General features: G+C 57.6%; 2 protein-coding genes across 10 annotated transcripts in view; one reads left to right on the plus strand and one right to left on the minus strand.

Annotated features, from left to right (window-relative positions):
* Positions 1 to 3,282: 3,282 nt before the first annotated feature.
* WDR93 (WD repeat domain 93) overlaps positions 3,283 to 25,035 on the minus strand; it is a 58,830-nt gene continuing 37,077 nt past the window's right edge. For 2 of the 9 annotated variants that reach the window (XM_070266476.1, XM_070266508.1), the window contains 8 exons: positions 24,474 to 24,560; positions 23,317 to 23,436; positions 21,712 to 21,925; positions 20,170 to 20,233; positions 18,372 to 18,528; positions 17,807 to 18,008; positions 11,386 to 11,606; positions 9,724 to 10,062 (listed from right to left, as the gene is read on the minus strand). In XM_070266476.1, coding sequence (XP_070122577.1) covers positions 9,803 to 10,062; positions 11,386 to 11,606; positions 17,807 to 18,008; positions 18,372 to 18,528; positions 20,170 to 20,233; positions 21,712 to 21,925; positions 23,317 to 23,436; positions 24,474 to 24,560 — 1,325 coding nt within the window. In that variant the 3' untranslated portion in view covers positions 9,724 to 9,802. Of the gene's footprint in view, positions 3,500 to 9,723; positions 10,063 to 11,385; positions 11,607 to 17,806; positions 18,009 to 18,371; positions 18,529 to 20,169; positions 20,234 to 21,686; positions 21,926 to 23,316; positions 23,437 to 24,473; positions 24,561 to 25,035 lie in introns of those variants that run through there. The other 7 variants (XM_070266493.1, XR_011438426.1, XM_001502974.5 and 4 more) reach the window with 7 other exon arrangements.
* Positions 4,309 to 5,680, plus strand: LOC111775226 (mesoderm posterior protein 1). The gene is made up of 2 exons (XM_023649977.2): positions 4,309 to 5,011; positions 5,326 to 5,680. Exons 1-2 carry the CDS (start codon positions 4,313 to 4,315, stop codon positions 5,389 to 5,391), a joined length of 765 nt encoding a protein of 254 aa, XP_023505745.1. The 5' UTR covers positions 4,309 to 4,312; the 3' UTR covers positions 5,392 to 5,680.

The following is a 25,035-nucleotide window of genomic DNA, read 5'->3' on the forward strand; positions in this document are numbered from 1 at the left end:
TCAGATTAGCATGGGTCTAGAATAATCTATTCCATATGGCTTGCCAACTCAGTGGCTCCAGGAGCTAAAGGTGTGAGGAGAGGGGGTGCCCATTGGAGGGGCTCCCTGGGAGCCTGGGGGCCTTTGCTGGGGGCGGAGGGGGAGGAGGGTGGTGGGGGACAGGCTGGGAGCTTCTTGCTGGGCCCTCTGACTGCTCTGGGCTCCAGGTGGCTGCAGCCCCCTCTCCAGCCCAAGCACGGCCCCATCTATCAGAGACCCAAGGGGGCTTCACATCCAGGGTGGGGCTGGGCCGTCCCTGTGCCTTTTCCACTCTGGATAAGAGGGGGAGTGTGCGCTGTAGGGCGTGGCTTCCGGAGTGGCCGAGCTTCACAATTCGGGGGGATTCTACTGTAGACAGCTTCTCTGGCTCCATCCTCCAGAGGCTCCGGGTCAGCAGGTCCAGGCGGGTCTGGAAACCTCTTTCTTTTTACGTCTCCACGGGTCCCTGTGACTGTGGCAAGGTTTCACGGGGGCTGGAGCACTCCAGGGCATCGCCCCTGCCCCACGCGCTCACTCTCAGGGCCACCCCCAAGGAGGAAAGCAGCCCCTCGGGTCCTCCTGTAGAGACAGGGGAGGGGGCTGGGGAGGAGGAACACAGTCCTGGGCCCAGACAGAGCCCCACAGACCCCAGCTCTGCGCCCACCAGCCACGTGACAGAGAACCAGCTCTCTGCACCTCCGTTTCCTCATCGACAGGTGACAGTGACTCGCATCACAGTGTGGCTGCGAGCTGTGCCCCAGCCAGGCCCCAGCCCAGCGCCAGGCCCAAAGCACCTCGGGAAGCAGGGTCCACACAGTGTGAGTCCATCCTTGCAGCATCGGCACAGCAGGTTTTACTCACCCCACAACCCAGAAGCGGAGCTGGGGCCCAGAAATGGAGCATGTTACCCCGGGACACAGGGGGCACGGGGCAGGACAGGGATTCCATCCTAACCCCCACTGGCCACACTCCAGAGGGCTGTCCTCGACTGTCTAAAGGTCAGGGCGTCACAGGTAACAGTCGTTCCCCTGAAAGGGCTTCCCTCTTGGCTGGTGCCGAGCTGTGGCAGGGAGGCCCCTGGCAGGAGGGGAGCTTCCCAGGAGACGCGCCTGCAGATGCTCAGCCGGCTGGCAGGAGAGGAACCGTTTCCCTCTCCTGGGGCCTCTGGCTCCAGTGGGGACGGGATTAGGGCCTGCAAGGGGACTATTGACATAGCACCTTCGATTAGCACTCCTGTGTCAGGGGGCTGCTGGGAAATGAGGGCATCAAGGCCGGGAGGTGGGAGGGGGCAGCGCCCTGGACCAGGCTCGGCCTGAGGAACCCGGTGGGTTCCTAGCGGGAGGGCTGAGAGCCGGCCCAGCCTCAGAGGGTGCTGCCCTGTCCCACCTGCCCCCTCCCTGGCCAAGGACCCCCTGAGTGCTCCCCTCTGTCCGGCGGGGCTGCCCCAGGCCTCGTTCCCAGCCTTACACGCTGGCAGGTGGAGGCGGCTCAGGCCAGGGGAGCAGAGCCCTGGCCCAGGCACTTGTCACAACACAGGCCCCAGAGGTGTGAAGTCCTCACCCCAGCAGGAGGGCATGTGCCTGGAGAACTCATTAGCTCAGGCAGCTCCCAAAGGAAGCCACCGAGAGGCTGGTGATAAGGAGATCAAAGGCGGGGGGCCTGGAGGTCGTGAAAGGGAGGCTGGCTGACCGAGGGGGTGGGGCCCGGGCTGCAGGTTGGGGGTTCCTCCTCTGCCCCCACTTGGCTCCATCAGGTCCTCTGACCAGAGCCTTTGCACAAACTGGGCCCAGAGACCCCAGGGGACACAGGAGGGGGAGGGACTCAAAGGTCGCACCTCCAATTTGTCAGCCTTTAGGCTGAAGACCCCAAGATTGGGGTTGGGGTGAACTCTCCCATCTGCCTGCCTCTCCTGCCATTTCTGGGGACTCTTTGCCTCCACGGTCACCCCCGGGTCTTTTGAACCCTCTCTCCACCCTGATCCCAGAGAGCCTCCTCTCATGCCGGCCCACATGTCCCCTCCTGCCCCAGGTCGCTCAGGGGCTCCCGTGGAAGTACCCAGTGAATATTGATGCTCAGGTCACAGGCCCCAGAATCCTCGGAGACGAGAGCTGAACAGTCGGCCCCCTCACATCCGGCCTCTTGTGCAGGAGATGTGCAGTTGATCTCGTGCTTAATAAAGTAAGAATTCCTCTCAGAGGGTTGTCACCCACAAACCAGTGAGGGGGCTCCCTCTGCAGGGGAGCTGGAGGCCTCAGGGGCAGGACAGGAAAGAGATTGGCTGCACCTTCTGGACTGGTTGATGTTTTGCTATTTTAACCGTGTGCGTGAATTATAGTCAATAAATAAAAGATATGACAATAAAACAAAAGGGGGGCTGATGGCCTAGGAGGTTTTGGTCGTTCTGAGTTTTCTCAACTATCAGCTCCAAGTGGAAATCAGAGTCACGTGGGCGTTGGAGGGGTTTTTGACATGCAGAAGGTTGGCCCCGAGCACCCAGAGCACCCCCTGCCTGTCCAGCCTGCACCCCGCACCCCCTCCCGCTCGGGGGCACAACACTCTCTCCATTCCCATCGCTTGTTCCCTCGGGTCCATGGGCTCAAAGGGCTCTGTCACGGGGCCCCAGTGCCAGGTTCCGGGCTTGGATCTGGAGCTCCGGGAAGGCCTCCACTGGCCAGACTCTGGAAGGGCAGACCCTGCTGCCAGCGGCAGGCTGAGGAGGGCCGCCCTGGGCCAGGCTCTGCTGGGAGTCTGTGGGTCCTGCGGCTGCGCCCGGGAGTGGGCTCCTCCCCTTGTCCTCAAGGGCGGGTTGGCACTGCCCCTCCTGGGTGAGGGGTGGGCATAAGCGTCCTGGGGTGCTGGGGCCGACTGCAGAGGAGGGGTATGGAAGGTGTTAGGGGAGGCCCAGGGCAGTGGAAGATAAAAGAGACAAGGGGGGCAGGCAGAGATGCCCAGGGAGAAGGTGCCAAGCCACTTGGCCTTCTCTGCCACAAACCAGCTCAGCCATCACTCTCACAGGGCTGCAAGCCATGGCAGACACAAAACAGTGGACCCCCGGACTGAGAGAGACCCTGGGTACCACTTCTCTTAGGACGTGCTGCCAGACACCAGGTACTTCACAGTCTAGCTGGAGAAGAGACACCCACGCGTGAAGCAGCGATGGTGACCACGTGCAAACTCAACCCCTGAGGGGTCAGGCAGGCCCTGCAGATTCTCCGAGATTCCCCATGTGGACAAGCATGTTGTGTGAAATGAGACGGTCTTGTTTCCTTTCCGATTTGTAGGCCGTTTATTTCTCTTTCCTTATTGCACAGGCTAGACCCTCTCGTACAATGTCGCGTAGGCCCGGTAAGAGCCGGCGTCCTCACCTTGCTCTGGGTGCGGGGAGAGCGTTCAGTCTTTCACTCTTCAGTATGACGGGGCTGTAGGTTCTTTGCAGACGCCTTTTATCAGGTTGAGAACGTTCCCCTCTATGCCTGGTGTCCTGAGAATTTTTATCACAGAGTGTTGAATTTTGTTAAATGCTTTTTGTGTCATTTCCACTCACAATTCACTGGCAAAGCCCGTTTTATACCTGCCTCAAAGTGGCAAAATACGGTCTAGAGGCCAGTGGTGGCAGCTGTGGCATGAGGCCCAGCCCCTTAGCCCACCAGGTTGAGGGTGTCCTGGAGGGCGGCAGGCTTCCCTCCGGCGTTCATACCGTCCAGCAACCTGACCAGATCCGGCCAGCTTGCCGGATTCACCCGGGGCAGCTTCCTCATAGTGCCCCCCGCCCCAGGGAAGGGGACCTTCAGGACCAGCCAGCTTCAGAAGCAGGGCCCCACTCCCGGTCCCGACCTGATTCTACAGGCCCGGCTGCAGCATGCTTGGAGGCTCCCATTATACCATGGGAAAGGAAGATGCAAGAAAATTTAAGAATTTGCCTAAGGTCCCCAACAGGTGAAGGCAGCCCCACGCCCAGGTCCTGGACTTCCAGCTCTCTGACCTCTCTTCCTTCGACCTGCTGAGCTGGCCGGACACCCCCGCCGGCCGCGGGGCGCAGGCAGGATGTCCGAGTGGCCAGGTCTGGGGCCGACTCGAGGGCCCAGGAGGGGTCGACCTGGCGCAGCCAACAAGCTGGCATCTTCGCTTCCCCCCGACCCCCGTCGGTTCCAAGGCTCCGGCCCCGCCCCCGCCCGCCCGGAGCCCGCTTTGAAGTGCTGATGCAGCCTGGAAGAGGGCCCCTTCACACCTCGGTCTCCGCATAAAGCGGTCCCGGCCGCCGGCCCGCAGACCCGCCGCCGCCGCCGCCGCCGCCATGGCCCAGCCCCTGTGCCCGCCGCGCCCCGAGGCCTGGATGCTCTCCGGGGGCTGGGGCCCTGCCCGGCCGCCGCGGCCCTCCGACGGGGACTGCAGCTGCTTCCCTGCCTCGTCCTCGCACTCCTGGGCCAGCGCCGCGGACGGCAGCGCTGTGCCGAGCCCCGGGCGGCCCGCGCCACCTGCGGCCCGCACCCCGACAGCAGGGAGGCGCAGCGCCCGCGGCAGCCGCCTGGGCAGCGGGCAGCGGCAGAGCGCCAGCGAGCGCGAGAAGCTGCGCATGCGCACCCTCGCCCGCGCGCTGCACGAGCTGCGCCGCTTCCTGCCGCCAGCAGTGGCGCCCGCCGGCCAGAGCCTCACCAAGATCGAGACGCTGCGCCTGGCCATCCGCTACATCGGCCACCTGTCGGCCGTGCTGGGCCTCAGCGAGGACAGCCTGCGGCGCCGGCGCCCGCGGCCCAGCGCCTCGCCGCGCCCTCGGGGCTGCCCGCTCTGCCCCGACGGCGGCCCCGCGCAGGCGCAGACGCAGACGCGCGGCCCGGGCCTGGGCTCCGCAGCCGGCGCCGCGGTGTTCTGGGGGTCTCCGCCCGCCGACCCCGGGGCTCCGGGTGCTGCGTCCGAGCCCTGCGACCCGCTCGAGCTCCACAACGAGGCGGCGGGCCCGCAGGCTCTGGCGATGGAGCCGGGCCCCTCGTCTCTGGTGGGTACCTCCTCGACCGCGCGGACCCCATCCCGGGACCTCGTGCATGGCGCTGCCTACTGTCGGCGCCCCCGGCCACACCCCTGCGGGGACCTGCCCTGCCGCATCCCCCTAGCAGCCCGGCCTCGCCGGCCCGCGCCCCAAAGCAGCACAGCTCGTGTGCCCGGGCGCTCGAGCGGCGAGGGAAGGGGAAGGACGCGCAGGGGACACGGTCGCGTTCCCCGCCTAAAGCCTCCTAGAGTGGAGCCCATGAGCGCGACAGGCGTGCTCGGCGGCCAACGCTGAGGGCCACGGGGTCCCCTCTGTCCCCACAGCTCTTTCCCGACGAAGTGCTGGCCCTGCTGGAGACCTGGATGCCCCTGGAGTGGCCGCCCGCCTGAGTCGTTGAAGCGACGACGCACCGCTGGCGCCCCGTCTGTGAGCGCCGAGGCTTTCTTGGCCTCAGCTTCGAAGTGGTCCCTCCCCAGACTCTCTGTCCGGGAGAGGGTCCCAGCGATCCTGCCATGGCCCTTCCTGCGAGTGACAGCCTGTGCCCGCCCCGGCCGGCCCTCTCAGCCCCTGTCGCGGTGGAGGAACCCCTGGGCTACAGGCTCGGAGGCGGACAGGACGCTCTGCCTAGTGTGTCTTTATTTATTTGTGAATAAACTTTGTGCTGGTGACAGTTGACAATTTCTTCTTCCTCTGGTGGACACAGTGCTCCCTCCCCCTCCTCCAAAGAACAGAGGAAAGTTGGGAGGGTTTCTTGCAATTTCAGCCCCCAAAGCAAGCAGCCTCAGACCCCTTCCTCCTTGTCCCCGACCCTGGCTTAGCATCTCCTCTTCCAGCTGGGTGGGCCTGGAAGCAGGAGGCGCTTCAGATGAGAATGTGGCAGCAAGTGGACTCTGTCCGTCTTTTCTTTGAACCTGGTGGGAAGCTGGGTAAAAGCACAGTATCTGTAGAAGATACCTTTCCACTAGCGGGTACTTACTGTGCCTCACGTCCTCTCCATATTTTATACCCGAATAACCATTGTACAGAAGAAGAAACCAAGAATCAGCACTCAGGCCCTGATAGGACTTCAGGACCCGAGCCCGCAGCCCTGGCAGGATTGTGCCAGCTTCGTTCATTCTGGCCTGGGGGACACCAGCCCCAAAGGCTGGTTTCCGGTGTCTGGCGTCCCTATTCCCCTAGCGCTGGAGCATCACGGCCTGGACCTGGGATTTTTCCATCTCCCTTCACTCTGGTTTCTCTCCCATGTGGCTTAGGGACATAGCATCACTCTAATGCAGCGTATGTATTAGACATCGCTCCTCATTATTCCACTCCCCACCCCTACCCCGGCCCACTAGTCCACTTTCTCTACAGCTTTGCTGGTTCTGGATGTTTCGTATGAGTGCAGTCATACAACATGAGGCCTTGGAGTCTGGCTTCTTTCACTTAGCATGACGTTCTCAGGGTTCATCCGCTCGTGTTGTCTCCTGTGTCTACTTCCTTTCTTTTATTGCCCAACAATATTCCCCTGCAGGGATGGGCCACAGTCGACGTGTTTACCCATGGATGTTGGTCGGCTTGTTGGGAAACCACCTGGGAGAGCATTTCCAGTGCTGGGCCCAGGCCAGGAGGGGAGCAGTTCAGAGAGGGGTGGGGGTCACTGCTGCGTCACTCAGGAGTCCAGGCCCACCCGGGCCAGCATTTGGCTGCAGAGGGTGGGATCCAAAAGCAGAGGCCTTGGGGGGAGGAGCGGGACCTCACAGCTTTGCTGATCACCCCCTGTCCTGCCTCTCCACCCCCATCTCCCCTCCCCTCCCAGGACTCTAACTGGAGCAGAGCAGGAAGTCTTTTCCAGGAGACTACCCAGTTCAGAAAGCCTATTTGCATGGCAAAGGCCCCCTGGTTTAGGATGGGGAATTAAAGTTATTAGCAAGTCTTTTCACAGAGAAGTGGGGCTCCTTGCCGGGCCCCTCCCCTGGGGAGGGCCTCTCCTGCCTGTCAGAGCTGGAGCCCTCCCCCGACTGTTGATTAGCACCTGGGTGTGAATTTTCATTAACACGTCCCTGCTAATAAGACAGGAGTGGAGATGGGAAGGGGCTGCCTCCCACCCCACCCCCTCCCCCCGCCCCTTCCTGGGCTAGCCCCACTGGCACCCAGAGCAGACCCTGGGTGCCCATTCAGGGAGACGGGACAGTAACCAGCGTCCAGGTAGGTGAGCCCTGGCATGTGTGCTCTCAGTTCCCAGCTGAGGGCGAGGTGGCCCCAGTCCTCGGGGCTTCAGGACGGGAAAGTTAAGCAAGAGGCTGAGGGGCAGATGCTCAGCCTTCACAGGCAGCTGTGGTTCCAGAGCCCCGGTGCCTCCCCGCTGTCCTGCCCTCCTGACAGCTCAGCCAGCCCGTCTGAAGGACGGAGGGTGCTGGTGGCACCTCACCTCACCTGGGGTGCTGGCGGGGTGCCCTGGGTCAGAGCAGCCTGGGTGCCCACCTGCTGGAAGGTGCAAGTGTGAGGGTGGCATCAGCCCAGGCCCCCCACCCCAGTAGCTAGCTGGTCCCGCCAGCGCTGGTCTCCACTGGCTGTCAGTGGCCCCCCCTTCCTGCGGAGCTGCTGTCACAGCCCGATGGGTGGAACGACGTGGCGGAGAAACAGACATATCTGGAGCAGCCACCGTGGGCCAGGCTGGGCTGAGGGCTGTAAATTCACCGTCTGCTGTCAGGTAGTCTTAGCCCCAAGCCCGGGAGCACTGGGCCGCTGTGTGCTCGTAGCTCTTTTATAGACCGGCACACTGAGGCACGGAAAAAGGACAAGGAATTTTTCACAGAGCTAGAATGTGGCTGTGAGCGTGGGGACAACAGTGGGTGCTAGTGAGAAATCCGGTCTTTGCAACAGCCCAGGCAGGCAAGTGAGCATTCGCATTGGAGGGAGTAAACTGAAGCTCCTAATCTGGTGCACGTCGGCCCCCAGTGTGGCTGCCAGCGGGGAACCTGCTCCTGCTACCGACCACGCCTGGTGCCCCCGCCGAGACAGCTGTCCTGTGTGGACGCTGATGCTGGAGGGGCCCATGTCTTAAGGAGGGGCAGCTAAGCTGATCATTCTATTCAAGACATGTATTCGAGGATGAGACACACGGGCCACAGCATGAACCCTGGGGCAGAGGAAGTGGGTGGCGGTCATGAGTCGTCTGTATTGCAGATGGCAGTTCTGGGAGGCGGGCTGGAGAGCTGGGCTGGGACTTGGGTGGGTTGTGCCCCTGGAGGAGGGCCCAGCCCGGTGTCCCTCTGGTCATGCATTGCTAAATAAACAGGTCCATCTGAGGGGTACATGGATGCCCCAGGATTCTGAAACACCCGCTACTGGGGCACTAGGGTGGCACAGGGCTGGGGCAGGAAGCCTGCCCCAACTGCAAAGCCCCTGCTTGTCTCACACCCCCAGCTGCCCATCCTGCACGGACACGACCCTGAGGGTAAATGGCTCCTAAATTCTGCACCTGCGCACTCGTCTGCCTCACCCTGGTCCCCACACTCCCCTGAGAAGTCCCAGGGTTCCTGGCTCTTCCAAGGGGCTGTATCACCCAGCGTCAAGGAGCTCTTCTGGGTTCCTGGGCACAGCCCACTCAGCCCTCCGTGGTCTTGACCTGCTCAGTACCCCTCCCACCATCCTCCCTCCCGGCCTGTCACTGTCATTTCTTCAGAGAGCACTCCCTCCTTAGTTTGGGGGTCCTGACCTCCATGGCCCTCCAGGGACGGGCACGTGCCACAGCTGCTGAAAATGGGCATGACGATAAGATCTGCGTTTCACAAGCTTACTCAGGGCCACGTGTGGAACAGAAGCACGGCAGAGGGCCGGAACTGTCAGCCCCTTGCATTCCAGTGGTGGAAGGCCGAGACCGTCATCCCGAGTCCTCCTCCCTCGTGGCAGGAGAGTTGCCACTGGGCCTGCTGTGTAGAGGGAAAGGATTACTCTCTGAGCTGTTTCTGCTGTGTTTTCGTTCCCATGGTGGGGAGGTCCAGGGGCAGAGTGTCGCAGGTGGGGACCCCTTCGTCCAGGGGACGTCAGCTAGTCAGCACCAGCGCCAAGAGGGAGGTGTCATGCCAACAAGGAGCAGGTGAGACCCAGGGGCGGAGGTGGATGGGGCCACGAAAGCAGCGGTGTCCCAAACCCTGCACACAGTGGGGGCTGGTGGGCAGGTTATGAGGGGAGGCTGGGACCTTAACCACCTGCAGTTTTCGAAGGCACCACACAGTGTCCTCAGAGAGGCAGCACAGGCCTCAGGCCCCAAGGGGCCCTCCACCCAGTTTTCTGGGAAGGGCAGTTTCTAGAGAAGAGAAAGTTGCCTCTCTGCCCTGCCGGTGCCCCCGGCCCCCAGCTTCCTCGAGGGTCCCAGGCCAGCAGGCGAGGGGCGTTAGTGGCACCATTCCTGCCTGCCACCTCACCTGGCCCTGCTCTGCCTCTCCCATCTGTGTGACCTCAGGTAGTCATTCAACCCCTCTGAGCCTCAGCTTCTCCAGGGTGATTTCATCGGGCGGTGAGCCAGCACAGAGGGAAAAGAAGTGGGGAGAGAAAGGGGGACCCTACAGTAGCGGGGAAGGGCCAGGCGTCTTGCTCATGGGAGCAAGGAGGCTTCCCTGGGTCTATAAGGTGAGTGGTCCCCCCAGGCCTGGGCCTCCTGTTGAGACCACTGCCTGGGCGCTGCTGGGGTCTGGCCCAGGTGGGAACGAAGGGTTACACACGCAGCAACTGCGGAGTCTGGAAACAACGCTGCCGTTTATTCGGGAGGCCATCTGCCCACCTGAGGACTTGACAAACCGCTGGCAGTTGAGGCCCCTAAATCGACCCTCCCCTTGCTGGCTCTGTGGAGGTCCGAGGCGCAAGGCTGGGCCCTGGGGTTCCTGAGCTCCTCGCTGTGTCCTGTTCTCTTGAACGCAGGGCGTCTGGGGTGAAGCCTGCTGCTGCCGCCCTGTCCCGAGAGCCGGGGTGGCCACCGTCACCTCTTGAGGTTCTCTCTTTGCAGGAGGACCGAATACCTCCGAAGCCGGGTCCAGTGATCCTGCTGCTTCTCCTTGCTCGTCTCCAGCTTCTGCAACCTGCGGGCCACACAGCTGGAGTGAGAGGAACCCGCCTGGGGCTGCGTCCCCCAACCCCAGGGCCCCAGGGCACACGGTGACCACCACGTGCTGATGTGAGAGACTCGGCACGCGACCCATTGCTTCCTGTTGTGTCCCCAGGCCTCAGCCTCAGGCGCAGCAGGCACTGGACACGCCTGCATGGAATGGACGGTGGGTCTGACATTCCAAACCAGGCAGCGACCATGACAGCAGGCACAGTGAATTTAAGAACTGACAGCCTGTGTGCAGGGACCAACGGTAAATGCAGCCGAACGCCAGCAATTCCATTCAATAAACATTTCTAGAGCATCTCCCAGAGACAGGCACTGGGTCAAGTGTCCGAAAGATCAAAGCGACTCAGACAGCCCCTCCCTCTCCCCAGTTTGGTCAGAGTGAAAGGACACTTGTAACAGGAGGCACTGAAGTCAGCAGAGGAGAAATGCAGCGAGGAGGAAGGGACCCACCCGCCTGGGAGGGTTCCTGAAGACAAGACCCTCGGAGCTGGGGCTCTCATAAACAAGAGGTTAGGGGGCCGGCCAGGCGGCACAGTGGTTAAGTTGCACTCTGCTTCGGTGGCCTGGGGTTTGCCAGTTCCAATCCCAGTGCCAACCTGTGCACCGCTCATTAAGCCATACAGTGACAGCGTCCCACATACAAACTAGAGGAAGGCTGGCATAGATGTTAGCTCAGGACCCATCTTCCTCACCAAAATCAATCAATCAATCAATGATTAAATAGGAAGTTATTTTTTTAATAGCAAATAAATGCATGTTCAATACAGAAAAGCCAGAGAGACCCGGGATTCAGCCCCTTCTGCCCCAGCGCAGGCGCCGTGAGGGGTGGAGGTGGAGGCGGAGGTGGAGCCGGTGCGGGCTGTCACGGGGCCTCTGCCATGGGAACCTGTGCGAGCGAGGAGGACAAACAGCGCAGGGTGCACAGAGGAGGGGCGACAGTGACCGCGGCTTTGCGTTTGTTGGAGGCTCTGCCTGTGGGACGTCTACATGGAGCTGTGTCTGCTACTCAAGGCATTAAAACGCTTTTTAACTCAAAATAGTCATCCTTACGTCGCTGTTTTTAAAAAAATCAAAGACTGCAAGTGGGTATGCGATTAAAAGCGAATCTCCTTCTCCCCTGAGACCCTTGTTTCCTGTTCCCAAAGTGACAATAATTAACAGCTCCTTGTAAGTCCTTGAAAATTGTTCACACACACAAGCATAGACGTGCAAATAATCTTTTTTTTATACTTAAATGAAAGTGTGTGACACGCTGTTGTGCACCCTGCATTTTTCCCTGACGATATACCCTCCATCCCGTCTGCGAGGCGCTCACAGACCCTCCTCGTCTTTCCTCTCTGTGCCACCAGGGCGGCCCTGCCCGTGGAGGCGGGGGATGCGGGGGCTGAGTGTGCCCAGGTCAGAGACTCCGGCTTCGGACCTGCACGGCTGTGTTCCAAACCAGCTCCGTCACTGTGAGTTGATGACTGTGAACGGGCGGTTTGACCGCTGTCCGCCTCCGCTTCCTCGCTGTACAGTGGGGACAATAACAACAGTAGGAATCGGACTATGCTCGCCAAGCACTGAGCACAGGCCCTGTTGCACAGTAGGCGCTCAGTCAGGCTGACTGTAGCGATTCCCCTGCGACTGCTGAGACAAGTGGAAGGGAAGCTGCGGGCTCGGGGGCAGAACAACCCCGAATCAGTGAGTGGCCATCCAGGGGCGGGTTTAAGAGATGGAATGAGGACAAGTTTTAAAAGGAAGACTGATAATAAAGCCATTAACGTATTCAAAGAAAATGTGGGTGATTTTTAAAATCTATGACTGGTGAGCAGAAGGGCTTCTCCGTGAGCGAGTAACGAGTACAGCTCACCCTGACGCGTGTGCAGGCGCTGTCCCGGGAGCAGAGCCGACGGTCCCCAGTTTACACGTGAGGACACTGAGGTCCGCCCACAGGGCCCCGTCTCCCCGGTCACAGCGCTGCGCTTTCACCAGAATCCGGGGCTCTTTGCCCCCAGACCGCAGCCAAGCCTGGGGAGGACGGAAAACTCGAGCCACAGGACAGGAAGCTTCCGTTTGGGCTAAACAAGTAGGAAAATTACTCCTATCCCAAGACACACCAGGAAAACCGGTCGCAACATGCTGACAAAGAACTCAAAGTCAGGAGAAAATGAACTCAACCACAGGAAAAGTCCCGGCAAATCACAGGAGGAGAGAGAAACGTACCACATACACAGCAAAAAGGTGCTCAGCCTCCTTAATTTCCAAATTAAAACACTAATGAGTCATCAATCTTTGTCCTCATTTCCTGGCCAGCATGGGGACGGGTGAGGACTCGAAGTGAGTCCACCGTCTCCGGAGGGCCGGTGGGCACCACTGTCGCCATTCCAATGTGCCTACTCATCACCCTGAAAGGCACCTCTAAGAATTACCCTGTGGCAATACTAGGGAAGACGCATAAAGCTGAGCATGTGAGGACGCTGGGCTGGGAAGGTGGGGGGTGACCCTGGTGGGCCTGCCGCGGTTTGGGGAGCTGACAGGAGAAGAGGACAGCAGAGGCGTGTGTTGACCGTGGCTCCCAGGAGCCGGGCTGTGGGCGGAGGAGAAAGAAGGCGGCTGCAGGACTGGGAAGGGACTTGCTTATTTTCTAACATGGGGACAAGGTGGGGACACACGCCCCTGATTAGGATGAGCCAGTGGAGGGGAGGAGGCCACCATCCAGATGGATGAGAAGGTCTTGGTGTCCTGGGGGAGGAGATGGCCTGGGACCCCAAATGTAGGAGGAAGAATTATCCTTGGGTACGACAGGGTGCCTCTTTCTCTGAATCAGGAGGCAGGCAGCACATAGGGGTCGGGGACCCGGGGGACCCAGGTGAGAGGGCAGCCAAGGGACTGGAGTGCTCCAGGAGGCAGGGTTACCCACCAGTGCCTGGGGCAGAGGTGTTGGGAGACGCCCGCCGTGTGGAGCAACAGGTGGAAGCTGGGAGGGCGCCCCGCGTGGCACCAGCATGTGGGAGTGCGGTTCCCATTGGCGATGCCCAGTGGTAGGAGGGAGTGGGGAGGACGCCTGGGTCTGAGAGACTGGACACCGACTGCCAGGAACCCCCTGGGCAAGGCCCCTGTGGCCTGAGACACTCTCCCTTGGCCACCAGCGAATACAGGTTTCCTTCCCATGATGGCGAAACAGATGACGACTGTTGGAAGCCAGGTACTGACAAGGTGCATGCGTACATCTTCCCAAAAGACGGGCTGTCCATCCACCAAGTGGGAGAGGAGCTGGAACACCTGCAAGTCCTTGCACAAGCCTTTGAATTCCAGTACCCCGACCGTATGCACCTCGGGGTCTATGAGTCTGTAACTCGTTTTCCAGGGATTTGTCCCTTTGTTTCTCAAGAAGGGAGAGGAAAGTCAGGACAGGCCCACCATTTCCATTCCAGGGACTGTAACAAACGGGTCAGAACACCGGCCCTCGCCCTCCTCCTCCAACCTTGAGGGAAATGTCACCTGGTGTCCACTTGGGGCCTGCCCACCCCCTCGCCAAGGGAGCCGTGTGCCCTGTGGACCCGGGACTGTGGGGTCATCCTAGAAGCCCACCTTCTGGAGGAAGCTGGGTAGACAGAACTGGATCTTGCCCGGCCTTGTGTTCCACGAGGAATAAAGTGGGACACACACACACACACACACACACACACACACTGTTTCTGTCTGCCTCCTGGTGTCCTGAAACTTCTGTCTTGCTGTGATCAAAAGTTTGACCCAGCAAGAGGCAGCAGACAGACAGGGAGCGGAGCCAGATGGAAATGGTGCCCTGGAGGCCCAGCTGGCTGGGAGCAGAGGCCAGGCCTGGGGCAGGGTGGGAGGACTAACTGGTGTCCTCTCAAAGCCCTGGGGTGGGCTCGGCTCCCGCTGGCTGTGGATAACAGTCCCCAGGACAGGTTTGGTGAAAATCATTTGGACAGAGTATCATAAGGCTGAACGTTTGAATCTATCGCCACGTGAGTCCACTGCCTTCAGGTTTCACCTCGTTTTAGGGCCAATGGAAACTGTTTCAGACCCAAGGAATAAATAGGAAAAAAAAACCAATGAGATTAAAATCTTTAGGACATATATGGACATGTGATAAACAACCACAGTACAATGTTAACGACAGAATCTGTGTTGTGGGTATGTGGGTGTTCACTGATGTATCTTTTTCAAAGCTGCTGTGCGTTTGAAAATTTTCATAATAAAACGCTGGGGGGTACTCCTTCGAAAGCCCCAGTGTCAGCCCTGAGAGCAAGGAGAAGAGGGAAAGCCTTCTTTACAGCTTTACAGCCTGTGTCATCACCGGGACCCTATCCGGAAAATGGGCTGCCACAAAGGGTATGATTCAAACCCTGTGATCAGGCCCAGAGAAACGTTCCTTCATTCCTTCTACCTGGGCCTGCCCCAGCCACACCATGTGACCACTCCCAGCTCCTGCTGGGTCTCCAGACCCAGGGAGCACTTCCCGGAGCTTTTCTGTTCCCCAAGCTCCCGTGGCTCGTTCAGCCCCAAGCACTGCCCCAGCCCGCGGTGCCCCACCTGGTCAGCCCTGCTGGCTCCGGCCCTCTTCCCTGCAGAAGGTTCCCTGGGGGACAGTGCTCTCCAGCGCACCCAGCCACTGTGGGCCTCCTGGGCAGGGGCTGGGCTGTGGGCCCTGGGAGCTAAGCTGTGTGGACAGGGAGGACAGACAGTTGCCAAGGGGGAGGGGGAAGAGTCCCTCCCACTCCCATGGGGCCAGGACGGGCCTCTGGGGTTCCAGAGAGTGGAGGAGGTCAGGGCAGAAGGGGCAGTCTTCTCTTACTAGAGCAGGCCCAACCGCCAGGGAGCAGGGAAGTGACTTACGGACACCCTGTCCATAGGAGCAGCATCTGCATTAAACATCACATTTATAAGGAAGTTTTCTTCAAATTAAAAGTCAGTAATTTATATTCTGGAGTGACATGAAGCCAGATTAAAAAGTGAACATGAGGCACTGGTCAGTCGCATAGTGGTTAAGTTCGCACATTCCACTTCGATGGCAACCTGGGGTTCGGATCCCGGGCACAGACCTATGCATTGCTTATCAAGCCACACTGTGGCAGGCATCCTGCATATAAAATAGAGGAGGATGGGCACGGATGTTAGCCCAGGGCCAATCTTCCTCAGCGCAAAAGGGGAGGATTGGTGGTGGATGTTAGCTCAGGGCTAATTTTCCTCACTAAAAAAAAAAAAAAGAAAGAAAAGCGAACATGAAACATGATCTCAACTTAGTAAAAACACCAAGGAAAAAACCTGAAGGAAAGGCACCAACATATTAATAGTGGCACTGGGACTTCTGGTGCTGGATTATGGGTTATTTAAATTTCTCTTTTGTATTGTCCTGTTTTCCAAATGTCTACAAGTGCAGATACTCCACCTCAGGAACAAGGAGTAATACTTTCTACAGCGCGCAATTACTCTGCTGTACTAGTCGTTCTGCACGTGCAGCAAGTTTCACGGGCCAAGCAGGGTCAGTGGGGGTCTGAGTACGAGCCCCTATGTGCAGCTGGCTGAGGGTGGGAAGTGTTGGTTAGGGACGGAGGCATCTGGAGCTGCTCAGGCCCTCTGCCAGGCGGGAGGTGAGCTGCCCAGAGCTGGGGCTGCTGGCCCGGGGCCCACTCCCTTGGGTAGGGGAGCCAGCAGCTTTTGGATAAAGTAGGAAGGAGGCTCCCCCTCTGCAAGCCAGTGAAAGCAGGGGGTTAGACAGAAAGGACAGAAATGGAAACACGCGCATTAAGCAAGGAGTTCTCTGGGCCTCCTCAAGCAAGAGCACCAGGAAGCTCCAGGCCAGGCCCGCCACCTTCGGAGAACGGCCTCATGCAGCCGTGACCTAACCTCAGACTCTCAACTTTTTGCTTAAGTAGTATTTTAAATTTTCCAAAATTATGTGTACTTTTTGTAGAAAAGTTGCAAATAGGGAAAATACAAAGGAAAAAATATCACACATACTTCATCACCCAAATATAGCTACTATTGGTGTACACATTTCCAGCCTTCTCTCTTTTGTTCAAAATCAGGATTATAGTGTAAATAATATTTCATAACCTCTCCCTATCTTTTATTCAGAAAAATTTCAAACCTACAGAAAAGTTGCAATAGTGCAATGAACCATCACTATATTCACCAGTTGTTAACGTCTCACCACCGTCTCTCTCTGGCTCTCTCTATAAATGTTTTCCTGGACCACTTGAGAGGAAGCTGTGGACATCACAACACTTCACCCTTAGACTCTTCGCTGCGTCTCCTAAGATCAAGTCAAGTCACCAAGGGTCACACGCTCCCTGGGAGGAACAGCCGAGCATTCCTGGTAAATCCCTGTCTGGGGAAAAGTCAACTGACCCTCTCCACTGTCCTCCCCCAGACCGAGCGGCCACACTCCTCTCCCGGCGAATGGGCGTGCTTCCCTCCGGAGACACTGAGCGCCACCAGGCGCCCCCACGGCCCAGGAAGGAGCCAAATGTAGCAGGGAAGTGCAGTCGTGAAGGAGGAGCTGTGGGGCCTCCTCGCAGGGATGTTTAGAATCTTCCCAGGCAGAATAGGGACTGAGCGGAGGGACCATCCCCTCGTCTTCTTGGACCCACCAGTTAGGAGCGAGCGCCTTGCGCCTAGCACTTCGCAGCATCTCACTGAACACCTGCTGAACCTGGAGACCGGGCGCCACGGCAACGTCCACCACACAGTCCAGCGCATTGCGGGTCCTCAATAAATGAGGAACTGAGGCTCTGAGAGGTCAGGGAACTACCCCCAGGTATCCCAGTTAGTCAGTGGTGGAGTCAGGAGCCAAACCCAAGTGTCTGAACCATTCTACTGCGTTCGCCTTAAGGAAAGGGTAAAAGAGGAAAGGAGAGGTGGTCGGGAACAACACTGTGGACACTGGAGAGGTCACAGAATCCAGGGCACCACTGGTGACCCCCTTCCAACTAAAACGTCTGGTCAGATCACGGCAGAAATCACCAAGAACCTGCAAACGACCATTCGTTTGTTGCGGACGGATTCGAGGAGACACCTGCTTCCCCAAAGGGACTGAGCACAGGTCATCAGGCTTTTCTAGCAGAAAGGAGCACCAGTAGGTCCTGGCAGGACAGGGGCAGCAGGAAGGGGAGGGGAAGGGAAGGGGAGAAACGCATCGCACAGCCGTTATCCAGACAACGGGTCAGGGAAAGGGGCCTCAGAACAGGGTGGGCCAACGTCTCCCAGAAAGGACCAGCAAGGAGAGGCTTCAGGCTTTCTGGGCTTAGCCCCGCTGCCGTGGCACACAAGCCACCACAGGCAAGACATAACAAATGGTGCGACGGCTCCCAGGAAACTGCCCTTTAGCAAAGTGGCCATGGGCCCAATCTGCCCTCAAGCCATAGTTTGCCAACCCCCGTCTTAGAAGACTGCATCTAGTAACCTGAATATGCTTTAAAAAAAAAAAGAATCGAGCAAGCAGAAAGGAAAGAGGGTCTCGACAGGAAGAGAACAGCAGGGGCAGCCCTTCTTTTCCGCCAGCCGGTATTCATTGCTCCTCCCCAGCACCAGCTGGAAGCAGAGGGCGGCTCCTGGGCTCTGACCGGGGCACCCTTCACAGGAGGGAGTGTAAATGGCCAGAGGGTCTCACCGTCAAACAGCCCCCACAGCGCCTTCCCCAGAGATTGGGGCGCCTTCCCCAGAGACTGGCCAGGGTGCGCGCAGAGCTAGAACCCTACCTTTTCTGGAGGAAACTCTCGCACCTCTTCTCCAAGGGCAGCTCATGGGGGAAGCCCATGTTAGCTGTCAGGGCAGACTGAGGAATGCTGCAATTTCTTGAGATGTTTTCCAGGAGTGGGTAGGCCTCAAAATTAAAATAGAACAGAGAATTTTGGATGTTCTTGGCATCGTCGGTGGATTTAATTTCATCGGGATGGTCTCCTGAGATGAAACAAGAACACCATGTTCTCTATGAGGACTTGCTCCCTGGTCTCTCTGATCTGGGTGTGTGGGTGGGTGGGCGCTGCTCTCGGCTTGTAAAGGCTGGGTCCTCGGGGCTGGGCTGGGAGGGGCTCACTTGATCTGCAGGAGCAGGAGCCCAGAGAGAAGACCTTGCCTGGCGTTTTATCTAAGTGCCTACTGAGGACTAAGTGGCATATCCTTTTGGCCTCTGGCGGAGGGGATGCGGAGTGGGGAGTTGTTTGGCTGGGGTCACCCTCCGCTTGGTGAAAGGCCTGAGACAGTCAGGGAAACGGCCAGCAGGCCGCAGGGCTGGGCAGTGGCCCTCCTGGTCCCCTCCCATACCTCGGAGTAGGAAACACGGGTGGTGGAAAGACACAACAAACATTGGCTTCCACGGGACCGCCAGATGGTAGGGTCTCGGGGGAGCAAAGGCACAGATGATGTGAGGCTTGGCAACATCCATGAGGTGCACATGGCCATCTCTGGAAAAGATCAGCACCTGGGAGGCAAAGAGATGGCGAGTGAGGCCTCCTCTACTCTGCTCTCACCCCAGTATGGAAGAAGAGAAGCAGCTGGACACAGAAAATGGAAACAGAAGATGTACTTGCTCTTGGGCGCCCAGCCTCTGGACGCACCGGGGCTGCTCCGGGCCGGCAGGAAGGGCTGTGTTTGCCCCTTTGGGCTACCAGCAACCTGGCCCTCCTCCAGGCGCCAGGCCTCATTCTGGGCTGTCCGCACCCTCTTGTGTCCTGGCTTCTCTTTCCAGTTCCCCCAGGATCTCCGCTGAAGAGCTGGCCCTCCACGTGGCCGGGATTCAGTCCCGCATCTGGGCAGATACCCTTTCCTCCCACCTCCTCAGGGACCCTGCTCAACCCCGAGATCTGGGATGCGGCCTCTCTCCTGGGGCTCTTTCCTCTCTGTAGACGAACACGCTAAACTCGCCCCAATCTCTAAAACCCTTCTTGACCCTACGTCCTCCTCCAGATGCCACACCACCTTCCCTCCCTCACACAGATGTCCCAGAGTCTCTCCTTCACCCTCTCTACTCCTCCACCGCCCCTGCTTGCCCTCTGCCCCCCACCACGGACACTGGGCTGCACGAGTACTTGGTTCTCTTTATCAAGGACACTGTGCTCCTGCCTTCTTCAAACTCTCCTCCCTGAGCTTGCAGGAGCCCCGCCTGGTTTTCCTGGGGTGTCCCTCTCAGTCACTTCATGAGCTCATTTTGCGTGTCCTGTAACTGCTGGTCGTACCCCCAGGGAACCTCTTTTCTACTCACCTACTCTCTCTGACCAGGGGAACCCGCTGGTCCCCACAGCTTTAACCACCACTAACCAGCTGGTAAGCACTTTCAGCCCCAGGCTCTCTCAGAGCCTCCTCCAGGGTCCTGTGGGCCCCGCACCTGCAGCACGGGAGGAACCACAGACCTTCCCTCCGGGCCTCTCTTCCCTTCCACGGGCCCTGTAAGGATTAGCCAATCGGCTCCACAAGCCAGGACCAGCCTTGGTGCCTCCCTCTCCTCTGACCACAGCCACAGGCAGCCCAGAACCGTGGAGTCCATCCCCACTGCACCTCTCCACTCTCCACCCCTCTCTGAATATGCTGCTCTCCTGCGCCAGCTCCCCTCGAGGCTTCATGCCCATCCTTACAAGGGCTTGTCCGCAGCCTCCATGGCCTGGCCCCTCTGCCCGCACACCCAGCCTCCTCCCCCTCCACACCCCACAGGGACCTGAGCCTGCAGCGACTCGACCTTCCTGCAGAGTGCAGGACACAGCGTTCTCTTGCCTCCGGGGTGCCGCCTGCTTAGCTCCTGTGGCTCAGCTCAGCTGATCCATCATCTCCTGCAGAAAGCAGCCCCCGCCCTCCAACTTCCACAGGTTGAGTCAGGCGGCCCCTCTCTGTTCTGTAGCATCCATCGCATGATGGACCAGGGCCTCTCTCATGTTCTAGGGCAGCTGCTGCTGACGCGTCTGTCTTCCCAGCTGAACCATGAACTGCAGGAGGGCAGGCACTGTCTCTGTCTGTCTGTGCACCCCAAGGCCAGTCTAGTGCCAAGAACTTGATAGGCCTTCAACAAATATTTTTTGAAGGAGAAACAAACACATTCACTGAAGAGGAATGAGGGGCACGAAGAACTTACCATCCCAGGTAAGGCTGGGACTGGGGCCACTGCACAGACGGCTTCATCCAGGTGGTTTACAGGCCTACAGGAAACAAGACACACACGTTCACACTTGAAGAGTTTTAAAGTTTTTCTGTCCTCTCCGAGGCCTATGTCCTGGAGAAACTCTTGTATATAAGCATCAGGAGATGTGTCAGAGACAGTTCATAGTAGCAAAAACAAGGAACAATCTAAATATCCTTTGGTAGGAGAATGATTAAGTAATTGTGGTATATTACAGAATGGAATACAACACAGCAATGAAAAGAAAAGAACTGGAGATACATACACCAACATGTGCAGTCTCATGAACAATGTTGCAAAGCAAGTTACAGAATAAATGGGATGGAAAACAAGTCGCAGAATACACAGAATATGATCCCATTTACAAGTCCTGTAAATACACACAGCTAAACCATATATCGCTTGGAGATGCAGTCATATAGATGTGGTTAATTCTTAAAGGAAATCAAAGGAATCATGGGAGGAAAACGATGTGATAGATTGAAAAAAAAAAAGGTCATAATACTTGGCAGCAACTCCCATGAAAAGACAGAATCTACTTTTCCACTGCTTGAGTGCAGGTGTGGCCCTGTCACCTGCTTTGTCCCATGTAACACGGAGCAGAGGCTTGGAAAGCATGGGGGCACTGTGTCTGCCCTTGCTTGCTGCTGGAGACCCTGAGGCTACGGTGATGAAGGCTGAGACAGCCTGCAGGAGAGGCCACGGGAGAACCAAGTGCCCTGGCCAACGGCCTGCCCACTGCCAGGTACATGAGCGAGGCCATCTTAGACCCTGAGCCCCTAGCCACGCTGCCAGCCGCTCGCAGGCACATGTGAGAGCCTAAGCAAGACCAATGGAAGAACTGCCCAACCAAGCCCAGCCCAAAATGCTGACCTACAGCATCAGGGGCAAAACAATGCCTGTTCCCTTAAGCCATTAGGTCATGGGGTGGTTTGTTATATACAGCAATAGATAATTAAGAAGGTGGGGAGGAGAGAGGAGGATGTGATCAGGGAGAAGCTCACAGAAAGCCAAACTGAATCGGAGATGACCTATTTCTTAAGCTTGGTGGTGGGTCCGGGGAGTTTATGTCTGCCTGTCTGTCTCTCTATACATACTAAATATACACAGACACACACACACACACACACACATATTGTATGGATCATTTTCATGCATAAAATATTTCACAATTGAAAAAAGAAAGAGAATGAGAGAGAGAAAGAGAGAGAGAGAGACCCTTGGGGAAACTGATAACAGGCTATTTTGGCAGAAAAATGACCCTCTTCTTGATATGGAATATGAAAGATGTTATTTGTGCCATCATGAAATTTTGTCAGAAATATTTTATACATAAGCTCACATATAAAAGACACTGGTGACCCTGAAACGCTCATCAGGAGAGCGATGACTACAGGGAAAGTGGGCTTGGCTTGGAGAGGGTGTCAGCCTTTTACTACCCAACAGCCTCATCGGGCTGGCAGATCACTCACCCCATCTTGTCCTGGAGCCACTGACCTCTCAACGAGCACACTGATGGTGGGTGCCTCAGAACCCTGGGCAGCCACCAGGTGGAGAGAAGCATCTGTGCACAGCACCACGCATTTCATTTGGGACTTCACTGGGCCCTCAGGGAACACGTTCCGTCCTTCATGGACTAAGAAGTATTTTAGGAAGTGAATGCTCTGGCAGATACATCCCTCAGGAAGAGCGACAACCCCGAGAGGGAATCCTGGAGGAAGCAATCGCACAAGCAGGTCAGAGAAGCGGGTGGAGGGAGGCAGTCATGGGCGCAGGGTCTGGGACCAGCGAGGATGTGAGGGCTGTGAGGGCAAACCAAGCAAGGGGCACCCTCTGAGAGTGAAGCCAGTAACCCCAAGGCCCAAAGGAGAGAAGAGCCCCCTTCAGGAGGACCCTTTCTGAGCACGGAGAGGAGCAGGGGAGGGGGCAGAGTCAGCACTGGAATGGAAGGAAGGAAGCTAAAAGCCAGCCAGGTGCTGAACCGCACTGACCACGCCACACCACGTCAAGGTGAATCAATCAGAGGGGAGCGGTGTTGGAAAAGGGGAGGGCGGGGGTGTGGCCAATCAGCAAGAAATCCCCAATATCCAGAAAAACGAAAACAAGCTATTGGGCAAGGGCTTGTGAAATTACAATCATTCTTCTGCCCTTGAAATATCTTTCGCTAATATCATAATGCTGTGGGCGCAATAAATAAATTCGGGAGGGCCTTTCATGATGTTTATCTTAGCACCGTGTGGGGAGAATGTCTCCCTATTTGAAACAACTGCTGAATTCTCCAGGTGGAAACAGCCCGAGTGAGGAAGGCCCTTCGCTGAGTGACAGAAGCCTCCCGAGAAAAGCCGGCTCAGCCGTCCACTCACCATCTCTCCAACAAACAGGCGCCATCAGTGGCTCTCCTCACCAACCTGAGCTGGGGGGCTGCCCAGGGAGGACGGCCCACCTCCACTCTCAAATGACACACATACCCGACTGTAAAATGACAAGCCACTGATGCATTCCTCGCTTCTTGAAAAGTGTGGTTAGAGGGAGACACTCCCCTATTTAGGGTAAAGAAATACCATGGATTTTCTGGCCTACAAAGCTGCACCCGGGACCCTGGAACCCCATCAAGGCACCACCCACCCAGAACAGCTGCTAGTCTCGCACTGACTGTGTTATAGGTCTCTTAGCTTCAATACCAGTGAGGTTCCTGCTGAGCGGGGCGCGGGTGGAGCAGCAGGAAGGCAGGCTTGCTTATTTCGAGAGCTTGGGGCTGGGGGAGGAGGGCTGAGGCCGTCAAGACGTCACTTTCTGTGCAGGAAGACACTTCCTCACTGGAGTGTGATAACGGAGTAATGGTCGTACTTCCAGGACCCGGTACAGTGCCGGCACAGTGCAAGTACTCAACACATACAGGGGGAATGGGAAGTGTCAGCACATACCATGTTCAATAAATGTTCACTGAGTGAATGAATGAGGGCAAAGCAGGACCAGCTCCCCAACGGGATTCTAAGAACACAGAGTGACTAACAGAAGGCCCAGAGCTGGCAGGAATTCCAGAGCTCCAGGAGTCTCATTACTCAGACCCCACGCAGGTGCTGGCAGACGTGGGGGGCTCACCTTCGGCCAAGTCCCAGAGCGTGAGCACGCCATCCTCGCAGGCCAGCACCAGGTAGGAGGAGGAGCAGCTGAGCTGAGAGACTGCAATGGGCGCAGCGCAGGGCCACACGCCCTCGGGGTCTAGTGGGGAGGGCACCACTCACCGGGCTGCCCCCAGACCCCACTCCCACCCATCACCTGGACAACCTGAGACCCGGACTAGTCTGCCTGTCTGCCTCCCCATCTCTCTCCTCTCTAGGCAGTGCTTCTCCTTCCTCAGATAATACAATGACAAGTCACACGAGCATTACACTGCAGCTAACACTAAGGAGGCCCTGCTGGTGCTGAGCACCACAGGGAGCACTCACATGCATCATTTCATTTAATTCTCACAAGGATCCTATGAGTTGGGTCCCCTCAGTCCCCTGCTCTGCAGAGGAGGAGGGTGAGGCAGGGCAGCGAGTGGTCCGCCCAAGTCACAGAGGCAGTCGGTACACGAGTTGAGGTTGGAAGCCGGGCTGCCTCGGAGAGGGAAGAAGGCAAAGACATTCTCCCTTTGTGAATGTCTAAATGCTACTTTTGAAGGATAATTCTAAAATACAACCTAAGTGCATAGCTCAAGAGATTATCACAAAGCGAACTTGCTCGTGGACCTGCCTCCGTGGATTTGTAAAAGACAAACCAACAACACCCCTTCCCCACCATTTCCTAAGAGCCTCTCCATTTCAAAGAGCTTGCATGCGCAGACCGCTGGATTCTGCTATTCACAAGAAGCGCACGCAGTAGACAGGGATGGGGCAGTTAAGTAGCCCTACGCTTCAGAGAAAGCGGGATCAGGGTGTAAAGTAACTGGCCTGAGGCCGCACAGTTTGCAGACAGTGCGGCTGGGACTGGACGTGGCCATCAGACGCCAAGCCCACCCTCTTTTTACTCAGCTGCCTAACAAGCCCTGTGGACCTGACTGGGCTTTGTCCCCACTGACCTGTCATCTTTAAGAAAACAGTTCAGAGACAGAGCCTTGGGGACACACCACAGCCACCAAGCCACCCACTTCTGCCTGCACAGCCCTGGTCCCCTAAAGTGATGCTGATGGGCAGTCGCGTGCTCTCAGCTAAGCTGAAGAAGGACAGCTCTCAGAGCCCCAAGCTCAGGCAACACCCGTCTCAGCAGTAAAGTACCAAGTTTATCCTTCAGAGTTCGGTTGAGCAAATAGAGGAAGAAGTTGTGACTTCCAGTCCAATGTACGCCAAGGACATAGGCCACCCCTGGGAAAGAAGAGAGGAGAGGGGTGTCACGTAAGGAGTCAGGGTGGCCCTTGGTTTGTGTGGAAGGTGTATGTCCAAGGGGAAGTTGGTTTGAAATCAAAAGTGGTTTGTTCTCAAGGGCGGCACCCAATAGAAGGGTGAGCTTCTCGGGGAGGAGGGGCTGGGCACCTCCAGGAGGGCTGTCCTAGGGCCAAGTGGCCTTCCTGGGCAGGGAGGACGGCCACAACTGCCCCTTGGCTGCTTTCACATCTTCTAGATAATTCACATCTGCTTGGCTGTCAGGGTTTTAAAGAATGTTTTCTACAAAATGGGTTTATCTCCAGAAGCAGCCTGGCGGATGTGTGCTCACACCCTCCTCCATGATAGATCGCTCCCTGAAGACAGCGCAGCCTCCATCCTCAGGGAAGCTGGCCCCGGGGGCCACAGGTCCAAACAGAAACTGTTATGCTACGGCTGGCAACCGCCTTTCTACCTT

Source organism: Equus caballus, chromosome 1, assembly GCF_041296265.1.
Source record: "Equus caballus isolate H_3958 breed thoroughbred chromosome 1, TB-T2T, whole genome shotgun sequence".
NCBI lineage: Eukaryota > Metazoa > Chordata > Mammalia > Perissodactyla > Equidae > Equus > Equus caballus.

Coding starts and splice junctions, on each gene's coding strand:
- LOC111775226 (XM_023649977.2), top strand. CDS start 4,313: ATGGCCCAGCCCCTGTGCCCGCCGCGCCCCGAGGCCTGGATGCTCTCC. Junction 5,012..5,325: donor AGCCGGGCCCCTCGTCTCTG/GTGGGTACCTCC, acceptor CTGTCCCCACAG/CTCTTTCCCGACGAAGTGCT.